Source organism: Notolepis coatsorum, assembly GCF_963971535.1.
Source record: "Notolepis coatsorum genome assembly, chromosome: 11".
Classification (NCBI taxonomy): Eukaryota; Metazoa; Chordata; class Actinopteri; order Aulopiformes; family Paralepididae; genus Notolepis; species Notolepis coatsorum.
Genome location: NC_140175.1, coordinates 110,848,891 through 110,861,324, shown reverse-complemented (window position 1 = coordinate 110,861,324; position 12,434 = coordinate 110,848,891). Strand labels below are relative to the sequence as shown.

Sequence of the window (12,434 nt, the reverse complement as noted above, 5' to 3'; positions counted from 1 at the left end):
ACAACAGAAGAAAACATATTTATAATAATTATTATTAATATAATTATATAATTTTTTTTAAATTTATATATTATATTTATGATAATTATTATTATTTAATAGAATAATTTTCTATAGGCTTGCCGTGGTAGTCAGTGATACTGGTGTCATTCTGTGTTAGTCAGTGATACTGGTGTCATTCTGTGTTCAGGCATCCACTGAGTAAAATAATTGCCTACTGCCCCTTTAACAACTTATCCTTGTGAAGTTTCAGTTTCACTTCTAGAGAGAATTTAACTTCACGAGACTGAATACTAGAGAACAGATGACATGTTACAACAATGGCAGAGGATTATTTGGATTTAAACACAGTAGCAGTTCAACTGGAGAGGAGCTCAGATGATCAGTCCGGAAAAGTATGTTTTTTTTTATCAGCTGTGCCTGTGAGTCCGGCGGGGGAGAATGTTTTTTTGTGTTTGTTGGTGTGTTTCTTTCCATTGGTTTCATTTGGTTAACATTTTTGGGCGAACAAGAAAACAAAAAAAAACTAAAATTGTAATGACCCTGCAGCTGTTCCAATGTAAATGTGCCTTCCTCCGTGCACTTACGCCCGCTCTGAAGTCGGACTCTGTGTGCCCGGCCACGTGCGTTGTTTTCGCACGGAACCCGCGAGTGCCTGTATGTGCGACTGGTGTGTTTGCGCTGTGAGGCGTATTCTTCGTGTGACGGCTGTACCGCGGGACGAATACACGTACCGTCACACCCCTAGAAATTAGTGATTAGAAGCGGTTTTGGTAAAAGGTGAGAGCTCAGAAAACGATTTTCTCATAGACTTCAATGCATTCGACGGAGAATTCTCTTCCTGTTTTGGCTTGTGACTTTTTACCTAGATCCCTGATTCTCTCATTCCCACGTGGAGTACCATTGGAAAGCCCTACTCATTGGTTACAACCCTGTCCAATAATTTTCGAGATTGCAAAATCCAAATAATTGACTGAGGTAGAGTGTCGGGAGTGGTATTTGAAAAAGTAAAAGGTCTGCCGTGTACTTCGGTGCACGCCTCGCATATCGGCATGTAACCCGAGAACCACTGAACATATTTTGTCATCTCAAACGGCTATATAATAAGGCTTTAATTCTATATATATTGTATTAATCTGCACACCCGAGACGCTAGAGGTCGCCAAAGTGCCGGTGGGCAAATCGTCCTCAAGAGGGCCCACATGTGGGCTGTTGCATGCTAAGAGGTAAAAATAAAAAAACGTATATAATACAATTATAACTAGTGGCAATACATCTAGTCACTCACCTTTCTTGATACGACACAATATGAAATCAAATACAGGAGAAATAACATAAATTCTTCTAATTCTTCTTTTATTTTTTTTTGTATTATCTTTTTCCCCCTTCTTTTTCCGTTTTTCTCCCATCCCAATGTTAGTCGTTATGCCAATTCCCAATCCCCTTCCTGGTCGTTGCGCACTCTACCCCCTACCGTCGGTCCGGGAGGGCGGAGACTATCACATGCTTCCTCCGACACATGTGTACCCAGCCCACCGCTTCTTTTCACCTGGCAGCGCGGACTCTCACTGGGAGAGTGTAACGTGTGGAAGGTCACACTACTATCCTTCCCTCGCTGTGCAGGCGCACCGACCGAACTGTAGGAGTCGCTGTTTACAACGACCAGGACCCACCCTCACCAGCCTCCCACCCGCTGACACTGCCAATTGTGTCAGTATGGACGGTCGACCAAGCCGGAGGCACCACAGCTGGATTCGATCTCACTGTCTCTGTGGTGGTAGTCCGCTGCGCTACCCGGTCGCCCCTAATTATTATTCTTCTTCTTATTTATCATCAGGTGGTGGTTCTGTATGAGCGGAGCGGCAACTATCTGTGGCACGGCCCCCTGAGAATGAAACCCAATATGGACCGAAGCTTTGCTCCCTTTAAGAAGATGGACTATGGTCGGCATGCTGGAGCCTACGACAGGTACACCTGTAAACAGAGGACTAGAGGGCAGAATGTGTGCCACGCTATAGGCTGGGTATTGTTTGAAATTGATATTGTTGAACTTGAAATGTATGATGATTATGAAGAGTAAACAAAGGGTAGGAGTATTCCTTTTCTTCTCTGGGTTTTCTGTTTCATGGGTGATATTGGTATCGGGAATTGTATTTTTGACATAGGATAACATAGGGAGGTTTGGCGTTTTGAATATCATGAACAAGTGGGAGGAACAAAACATTTACCATGGTGGTTCTGGGACGCTGGAACTAACCGCTGAGCCTTCCTGCGGTGTCTTCCTGGGCCTAACTTGATAAAACACAAACTCCTGTTTTTATACATAAACAGATTGTTTATAGTAATACTGTGCTGTGCATGAGCATTACACTAGAGGTTCCAGTAATGGGCAGCTTGAATTACCAGGTCCAAAAATGCTTTAACAGGAGATCTTTTATTTTTTAGATCATTAACTCTTTGGAATAACCTTCCTCAAAACCTCTGCTGCATTTACAGTAGATTCACTTTTTAAAATAATCTCAAATTGTATTTAACACTGTCAAGTATTTTGTTTTGTTTTTTTGTTTTCTGTTTCTTTGCTTGCATGTGATTTTAGCCATCTTAATTGTTAGTTTCATTATGCATTGTGTGTTGAGTACTGACTTTTAATAATTTTGTTTTGCAATAATAATTGTTTTTGTATGTTCTTTTTTTGTGTGGACCCCAGGAAGACTAGCTGGTTGCTATGGCACCAGCTAATGGGGATCTGTAATAAAATAACCCTTGATAACTTGATAACCCTGGTGATATGCTGGCTCTCGCTGCCTATCTATCTACATGCTGGGCTGTGGTGGCCATTGGGGTTCTTCATTGAGTGTTTATCCTCATCATTAGGGCACAAGTATCTTGTGTTTTATTATAAATATAAATGTCAATACCTTCAGTACACTGTGGTACTAAAAATGCTCGCTGGTGATTGCATGGGCAGAAACTAAATTAATACGTTCTATCTCTCTCGGTTGTGCGCTCTCTAGCTTGTGGCTCCCTCTCCCCTCCCCCAACCCTCCAAAATGGAGGGTTGCCTTGCCCTTCCTCTCTCTGTGTGTCTGTCTGTTCCAGTAGCGAGAAACAACTGAACCTAATGAGCGATCTACAACTCCCTTTTCTGTGACTTGTTATCTTTTTAAGGAATGTAGCTCTATGTTGCTAATGCTATGTGACCGGCCCCACTATCTGAAGTCGCCTAGCAACCTCACCCATCCCCTAGAAGAGAGACCCCTTTTTAAGATTTTAAGATTTATTTTAGCATTTGTACAGCTTTATTCTGGTCAGACATGACCGATAGAGAGCAGAGGAGAGGAAGGACGGGAGAAGATATGGAAGGACATGCGGCAAATGTACGTCCGGGATCGGGAGACTAACTCGGGTCGACCGCGTAGGTCTGCAGTGCAGTAATGTGGTGCGCCACTCGGGCGCCCCAAGAGAGACTCCTTTCTTATCGATTGTTGTGATGTCGCTTTTGGTCGCTTGGCAACTTTAACCTCAGTCCTATGAGCAGTGGTGGACTCAGGCTGTTTGAAGGGCAGGGGCGAAAATAAAAAAAAGGGTTACCTACTGCACAACATGGGACCCCATCAGTAAGCAAAAAGCTATGATGCGTCATGTATGATGAAATAGTCTTCATCCTTGATTAAGATTAACATTAGAATAACATAGACAATCCAGATTAATAGTATAACCACACCTCTATGATAAAAACACAGGGAACAACACCTTTAACATTTTTATTTCATAAAACAGTTTAACAGTTAAAGTTCATTCGAGTGCCGTTGAGCTTCTTCCTTTCTCTCTCCTCCCCTTCTCTCCTCATGTCCTCTCCTCCTGTACTCCCCCTCTCCTCTCATTCTCTCCTCCTGTCCTCTCCTCCCCTGCTTTCCTCCTATACTCCCCTTCTCTCCTCCTATACTCCCCTTCTCTCCTCCTATACTCCCCTTCTCTCCTCCTGTACTCCCCTTCTCTCCTCCTATACTCCCCTTCTCTCCTCCTATACTCCCCTTCTCTCCTCCTATACTCCCCTTCTCTCCTCCTATACTCCCCCTCTCTCCTCCTATACTCCCCTTCTCTCCTCCTATACTCCCCTTCTCTCCTCCTATACTCCCCTTCTCTCCTCCTATACTCCCCTTCTCTCCTCCTGTCCACTCCTTCTCTCCTCCTGTCCTCTCCTCCTTCTCTCCTCCTGTCCTTTACTCTCCTTCTCTCCTCCTGTCCTCTCCTTCTCTCCCTCTCTTTCTCTCCCTCCCCCTCCCTATCTTCCCCATTCTCTCTATTCAACTTACTATATTGTACCACCTGACTCCTCCCTCCTGCCATCCTCTGTCCTCTCCTCTATCACCTCTAATGAAAATATGTTGGTTATTTTCATGGACAGATTTGTATGTGCTGGCTCTCCATTACTGCAATGGAAGGGAGATGGTGGGTGGGGGAGTCATAGCAGAATTAGTCTTTTGGTCCTCTGTTTATATATGTCAATGACCTCATTATGATCAATTGGGATATCCCTCTCAATTGAAAGCAGCATAAGATCAGAGAGCCTTTTTTTCCCCAAATCGGTTTCTGAGCTGGGTTTTGATCAGCTTCAGTTTAGAGAATGATCGCTCTACTGAAGCAGTTGTCACTGGTATTGTAGCATATGTTTTGAGGAGCATGGTTATATTTGGGAAAACAGATTCCACATCATTGTCTTTAAGGCACTTAAGCGCAGCTTTGACATTGTTGGAGGGGAGAGCATATGAAGAGTGGAATACCTTGAGTTCGGTGACAACATTCTCTTCCAGTCTACATCATAAAACTGGCACACATCTCTGACAGATACAGCAGCTGTGTCGTTTGTCATGCCCTTCCAGTGACTTGAGATGGTAAGGCAGTGAAGACCTGATGGGATTGACCCAGTAGGCGTGTCATCCTTCCCTTTGAATCTTCGGTGTAGCTCATGGGAGAGTATGTCAAGAAAGGTAAAGAACACCTTTCCCCGGTAGTGCTCCTCCAAGTCTTGGACTTGGTAGTCCTCCGTAGCAGATTGAGAGCTATACCTGTACCTTTGAGGTACCTTCCTGCGTCTTGTTTGTCCAGGTATTTCTTCTGGCACCTCAATGCCTGCTGCCTCTGCTTGCCCTTTTGCTTTTGAGAAAAGGACCTTGAACTCTTCATCCTTCCTCATTGCTTTCACTCTTTGTATGACTCCCTCCACAATGGTGTATGATGCTGACAAGTCAAGGTCTTTTCTCTGAAGTGAAGCAGATGCGATGGCAGTCTCATTGAAGACAGGTGTGGCAATCTCCATGGATAGCATAAATTCAAAATCTATGTTACGCAAGAGCATCCGGGCATCACCTGCTGCAGAGTCTGGTGGATCACTATCAGCCATGTTCTGAAGCAGCTTCACCACAGCAGAAAGGACCTTCTTCAGGGATCTCAGAGCATCTTCTCTACACGCCCGCCGTGTGTCAGACAGCTTTTTCAGTTCACAGAGTCTTTGGCCAGGGTACATGGTCTGTTGCATTTTCACAAATGCAGTGCGGCGTTTTGGAGATCTGGATATGAAAGTGTACAGATTTTCAACTAAATTGAAAAACCGAACAAAATGCTGGCTTGATTTGGCACTCTCCACCAAGACCAGGTTGAGACAGTGGGCATGGCAGTGCACGTATAAAGCGGTCTCATTGTGGCTCTGAATTTGCGACTGCAGACCGTTGTAGCTTCCGCTCATATTTGCGGCTCCATCGTAGCCTTGGCCCCTGATGTCTTCCACTTTTAATCCATTCTCTTCAAGGAATGTCATCACAACATTCTCCAATTCTTTTGCTGTTGTTCCACTCGCATCACAAACTTGTAAAAATCTCTCCTTGATTTCCATCTGATGGACAAAGCGAACAACAAAGGACACTTGTTCGACATGAGAAACATCAGTTGTCTCATCCAAGAGAATGGAGAATATTTTGGAATCTTCCATTTCTTTGAGAATTACTCTTCTGACATAGGTGGCAAGGGCACTGATTATGTCATTCTGTGTCTTGTAGGACAACAGTGATGTATGTGGTTTTTTTCTGTTGAGACTGGATGTGATTGATTTTATCAAGGTGCATTTTGATGGTGGAGTCATATTTTGCAAGTAGTTGTACAAGTTCAAGGAAATTCCATTTGTTCAAAGATGTACCACTTTCATCATGACCCCTGAACGCCCCATCTTGCCGTGCAAGATACAATGTGATGTCTACCAGTCTTGTCATTAGCTCCCTGTTTCGTTGTCATTCCTGTTGTCTTTTGGCTTGGCCTTCTACGTCTGCCCTCCTGAAAGCCTCTTCCAGTGGTCTCTGTTTGAAGTTACTCCATCTTACCATGCCATGCCGTCCTCTCATTTTCAACACTCAAAAAGGGCATTTTAGCGCGATGTTTTCAACTGTGGGGGCACATGGTCACGTTTAACCATTAGAGGGGCACCAATAGGGCACGTCGTCTAATTTCTTTCACTCAAAAGGGCACTTTTGAGTGATATTATTTAACCGTGGGGCACATGGTCAAGTTTAGACCATTGGAAGAGCACCAATAGGGCACACCTTCTATTTTTCGCCACTCAAAAGGGCACTTTAGCACGTGTTTTTCAACCGTGGGGGCACCAATAGGGCACGTCCTCTAATTTCTTTCACTCAAAAGGGCACTTTTGCGTCACATTATTTAACCGTGGGGCACATGGTCAAGTTTAGACCATTGGAAGAGCACCAATAGGGCACACCTTCTAATTTTTCCCCACTCAAAAGGGCACTTTAATGCGCGTTTTTCAACCGTGGGGGCACCAATAGGGCACATCCTCTAATTTCTTTCACTCAAAAGGGCACTTAAGCGCGCGTTTTTCGACCGTGGGGGCACCAGGGGCGGCGGTCGCCCCCCCTGCCCCCCCCCTGAGTCCGCCAGTGCCTATGAGGAAATCCTATAACCTTGTGTGGGAGATGCGTCTTAACTGGAATGGCCTCCTGCCCCCCCCCCCCTGAGTCAGAGGCTGTTACCTGCCCCCCCCCCCCCCCGAGTCAGAGGCTGTTACCTGCCCCCCCCCCCTGAGTCAGAGGCTGTTACCTGCCCCCCCCAGAGTCAGAGGCTATTACCTGCCCCCCCCCTGAGTCAGAGGCTGTTACCTGCCCCCCCCCTGAGTCAGAGGCTGTTACCTGCCCCCCCCAGAGTCAGAGGCTATTACCTGCCCCCCCCCCCTGAGTCAGAGGCTGTTACCTGCCCCCCCCCCTGAGTCAGAGGCTGTTACCTGCCCCCCCCAGAGTCAGAGGCTATTACCTGCCCCCCCCCCTGAGTCAGAGGCTGTTACCTGCCCCCCCCCTGAGTCAGAGGCTGTTACCTGCCCCCCCCAGAGTCAGAGGCTATTACCTGCCCCCCCCCTGAGTCAGAGGCTATTACCTGCCCCCCCCCAGAGTCAGAGGCTATTACCTGCCCCCCCCCCCCTGATTCAGAGGCTGTTACCTGCCCCCCCCCCCCTGAGTCAGAGGCTGTTACCTGCCCCCCCCCCCCCCCCGAGTAAGAGGCTGTTACCTGCCCCTCACCCCCCCCTGAGTCAGAGGCTGTTACCTGCCCCCCCCCCCCCCAGTCAGAGGCTGTTACCTGCCCCCCACCCCCCCCTGAGTCAGTGGCTGTTACCTGCCCCCCACCCCCCTGAGTCAGTGGCTGTTACCTGCCCCCCCCCCCTGAGTCAGTGGCTGTTACCTGCCCCCCCGAGTCAGAGGCTGTTACCTGCCCCCCCCCAGTCAGAGGCTGTCACCTGCCCCCCCCCTGAGTCAGAGGCTATTACCTGCCCCCCCCCCCAGTCAGAGGCTGTTACCTGCCCCCCCCCCAGAGTCAGAGGCTATTACCTGCCCCCCCCCTGAGTCAGAGGCTATTACCTGCCCCCCCCCAGAGTCAGAGGCTGTTACCTGCCCCCCCCCCCAGAGTCAGAGGCTATTACCTGCCCCCCCCCTGAGTCAGAGGCTGTTACCTGCCCCCCCCCTGAGTCAGAGGCTATTACCTGCCCCCCCCCCAGAGTCAGAGGCTATTACCTGCCCCCCCCTGAGTCAGAGGCTGTTACCTGCCCCCCCCCCCCCCCCTGAGTCAGAGGCTGTTACCTGCCCCCCCCCCCCGAGTCAGAGGCTGTTACCTGCCCCCCACCCCCCCCCTGAGTCAGAGGCTGTTACCTGCCCCCCCCCCCCCCAGTCAGAGGCTGTTACCTGCCCCCCACCCCCCCCTGAGTCAGTGGCTGTTACCTGCCCCCCCCCCCTGAGTCAGTGGCTGTTACCTGCCCCCCCCCTGAGTCAGAGGCTATTACCTGCCCCCCCCCCCAGTCAGAGGCTGTCACCTGCCCCCCCCCTGAGTCAGAGGCTGTCACCTGCCCCCCCCCCCCCAGTCAGAGGCTGTTACCTGCCCCCCCCCCCAGTCAGAGGCTGTCACCTGCCCCCCCCCCTGAGTCAGAGTCTGTCACCTGCCCCCCCGAGTCAGAGGCTGTTACCTGCCCCCCCCCAGTCAGAGGCTGTTACCTGCCCCCCCCCCCCCCCCCTGAGTCAGAGGCTGTCACCTGCCCCCACCACCACCACCCCCCAGTCAGAGGCAGACCGTTATCGTGGTTCCACTTTAACAACAAACCAGGTTTAGGAGAAAACATGAATATAGGTATTTACCTACCTACGTACTTTACATATTTATCCTATAATCATAACGAAAACCAGTCATATCTTTCACCTATTTTAACTTTGTTTGTCCCGAGGGAAGCAACAGTTGTGATTGGAGGACCAAGAAAAGAGGGCAGTGTTTGAGATGGGTCCATTGTTATACAGGGGGGACAAAGACTTTCATTAAATGTAGAAAAGTGACGGGAAAACCTTGTTTTCGAATTCCGTATTTGAATGTAGCGGAATCGGCATTTAACTGGTACTTAAAGTTTCCCCATGAGGTCTTACAGCCTCTTCTAAGTGTGTCTGTCTCCAGGCCGGAGCTGGTTCTGACCACGCTGGATGGGCTGGATGTTCGGATCCCGCGGAACATCTCCAGGTTCCTGATGGAACACGCCCAGTCGCACTTCCTAGAGTGCCGGTACAGAGAGGCCCGAAACTTCTTCCAGGTCGGTTACATACTGTGTGTCTGTGTGTGTGTGTGTGACTGAGGTTCGTGGGCGGAATACAAACTGGTTCTTCAGAACAGGACAAATAAAAACTGTTGGCCTCTTATTTCTGTCCGGGTCAGTATGATATATAGAATAGAATCTTTATTGTCATCAACGAAATTGAGTTTAGAGCATCACCACTGGAGGCTGGCTGAAAGAGATGGATAAAAAGAAAATGGTTGGCGCTGTCTTGCTTGATTTTACTGCAGCATTCGACATCATAGATCACAAATTCTTACTTAAAAAACTTGAATGTCACGGTTTCTCCTCATCTGCACTATCTTGGATTCAAACTTATTTAGCAAACCGGAAACAAATAGTTTTTTTTAATGGGAGTTACTCAGAAGTTAAAACGGTAAGGTGTGGAGTACCCCAAGGAAGTTGCCTTGGGCCTTTGCTCTACACCATATTTACAAATGACATGCCTCTTGTCTTAAATAAGTCCTATATTTCTATGTATGTGGATGATTCAACGATTTACACATCAGCCTCAACAGCCAATGAATTAAATACGGTCCTAAAGGCAGAGTTGCAATCAGTGATGGAATGGATAAAGAATAACAAACTAGTTCTAAACATATCAAAGATAAGTAGCATCATTTTCGGTTCAAACCATAAGAATTAACCCAGTCTTGAAACTTTTGATAAGTGATGTGGTAATTAATCAAGTCCAGGAGACTAAACTCCTAGGGGTAACATTAGACAGTAAATTGTCATGGTCACACCATATAAACAATATAGTAGTGAAAATGGGAAGAGGGATTTCTGTTGTTAAAAGATGTGCTCATTTGTTACCACTAAATTCTATCAAACAGGTAATTCAAGCTCTGGTTTTGTCAAATCTTGACTATTGTCCTGCAGTATGGTCGAATGTAACGACGAATAAACTGAAAAAATTGCAAATGGTACAAAACAAAGCAGCACATATAGCGCTTCGCTGTGAGTACAGAACTAATGTTGCAGCGATGCACAGTTGTTTAACTTGGTTACTTGTCAAACATAAATTACTCTGCTCACTCCTTGTATTCACCAGGAATATTCTTGTTACAAAGATCCCCTCAATTTTATATAACAATTTATCTATAAGTCTTGACAAACATCAGTCTGTGTACATAGACACTGATGTGTCCATCAGTGGACCAATTGCATGCTTTCGCAGAGGACAAGAAGCCTTTAGTCGACTCCTAAATTTTAATTCATGGTTAGGGTCTGCTTGTCTTATACACAGCCTGAAATTCATTGACAATTTCAATGTTTTCTGGAATAACCCAGAACGCTTTCAAAGAAATGGTTTCTTCCCAAATTGCTTTGGTTCGAGGCTTCTAGCAGCAAACATGCGTCATGCCTTAATGGCCTTCAAGGATATCAAACTCATACCAGCACGAGAGATAATCACGAAGGACACAATCTCGCCACGAGGTGCAGCAGCAGCACAAGGCGTCCCCCCCCCCCGTCCCCCCCCCATATCACACAAGGCCATCTCGTCTGATCAAATGTCCCCGAAAGAGTACAGTACAGTTTAGTACAACTGCCATGCCATCTCTCAAAACATACCGGTAATCATAACCAGCCAATGGCATGGTGAAAAATATACGCCATCAATGCGTTTACCTGCTATTAACCTCAGGGCCATCAAGGTCAAGCCAAAGCAGACCACCTCTAAAGAAGTCCAACAAATAAAATTAGCCCTCCTAAATGTCAGATCACTGAATAATAATTTTTTTTTAGTAAATTATCTGATTAAAGAAAATAACTTAGATTGCATCAGCCTAGTAGAGACATGGCTAAATAGTGACACAGCTACATCAATAATGATAGAAGCTTGTCCACCAGACTATAATTTTCTTCAAATACCCAGAAAAAATAGAAGGGGGGGAGGAATTGCAGCAATTTCTCCTCAAAACTCTTGTTTAGAATCACAGAACTAGGCGAGTTCATGTCGATGGAATATCTTGCCATTGAGCTCAAAACAGAATCAACGATTATCGTCACAATATACCGCCCGCTTAGACACTCACCAATATTTATACAGGAGCTCTCTGAACTGATCTCACTATGTGTTACCGGATATGATAAGGTGATCCTAAATGGAGACTTGAACATCCATTTTAATAAGAAAACAGACTCAAACTATAGAACTAAAAAATCTACTGGATAGCTTTGACCTAACACAGCATGTAACAAATGCAACTCACAGGCTTGGGAATACATTAGACTTAGTTATAACAACAACTGGGCTAAGCATAACAAATATCTCAATAACTGAATTACCTCTCTCCGACCATCACTGTATATTTTTTGATACTCAAATAACCCTTACTAAAACAAAAAAATAAATCATAGTTCAAAAGAGGCTCATAAACGACAAGGCTGAATCAAAGTTCATTGATCTTATCAGACTACATGAACCACACACTCATGACAGCTCTCTAAATGAAATGGTAGAAAATCTCAATGATGCACTGTCATCTATATTAAATTCTGTCGCCCCACTAAAAACGAAAAAAAAATAACCAGAGTCTCGCCCTGGTTGAACTATAATACGGTCAACAAGGAAAAAAGGAAATGTCGTGTGCGGAGCGAAAATGGAGAAAAACAAAAACCACCATATGCTGTGATATATACAAAGATGCTTTAACTGCTTATAATAAAACCATCCGCTTAGCAAGGAAAGACTACTTCTCTAAAATCATTACAGAAAATGCTGGAAACTCCAGAATCCTTTTTTCCACTATTAATGTACTAAACACTGCCCCTACACCTCCTCAGTCATCAACGGTTAAGTGTGAAGAACTTGCACTATTCTTTAACAACAAAATAACCTTGATCAGGGCCAGCATTACTCATGATGGAAATAAAGCTGATTGCAGCAAACCGCGCAATGTAACCATGAGAAGATTCACATGCATCACATTAGATGTACTCTGCAAAACCGTCTCAGAATGTAACTCCTCCACCTCAGACATTGACCCTATACCTACAGCTTTCTTCAAACGGGTGTTTAATAGTGTTTCAAGCCCTGTGCTAGATATCGTAAACACTTCCCTTAGAACTGGTATTTTCCCAGATGCCTTTAAAACAGCAGTTGTAAAGCCATTACTAAAAAAAACTAACTTGGATAGTAATGAAATGGCAAATTATCGTCCAATATCCAACCTACCATTCATTAGTAAAGTACTTGAAAAGATAGTTTCAGTTCAAATAAATTCCTTTCTTGAAGAAAACAACATCTTAGAATAATTTCAGTCAGGATTCAGAAAATATCATA

The 12,434-nt window shown here is 45.8% G+C and overlaps 1 protein-coding gene across 2 annotated transcripts in view; it reads left to right on the top strand.

The window, feature by feature from the left end:
- The window catches only part of fktn (fukutin), a 62,900-nt gene that overhangs the window by 10,852 nt on the left and 39,614 nt on the right, over nt 1-12,434 (top strand). For both annotated transcript variants that reach the window (XM_084324317.1, XM_084324316.1), the window contains exons 5-6: nt 1,838-1,968; nt 8,992-9,124. In XM_084324317.1, the coding sequence (XP_084180443.1) occupies nt 1,838-1,968; nt 8,992-9,124 (264 nt within the window). The remainder of the gene's footprint in view (nt 1-1,837; nt 1,969-8,991; nt 9,125-12,434) is intronic.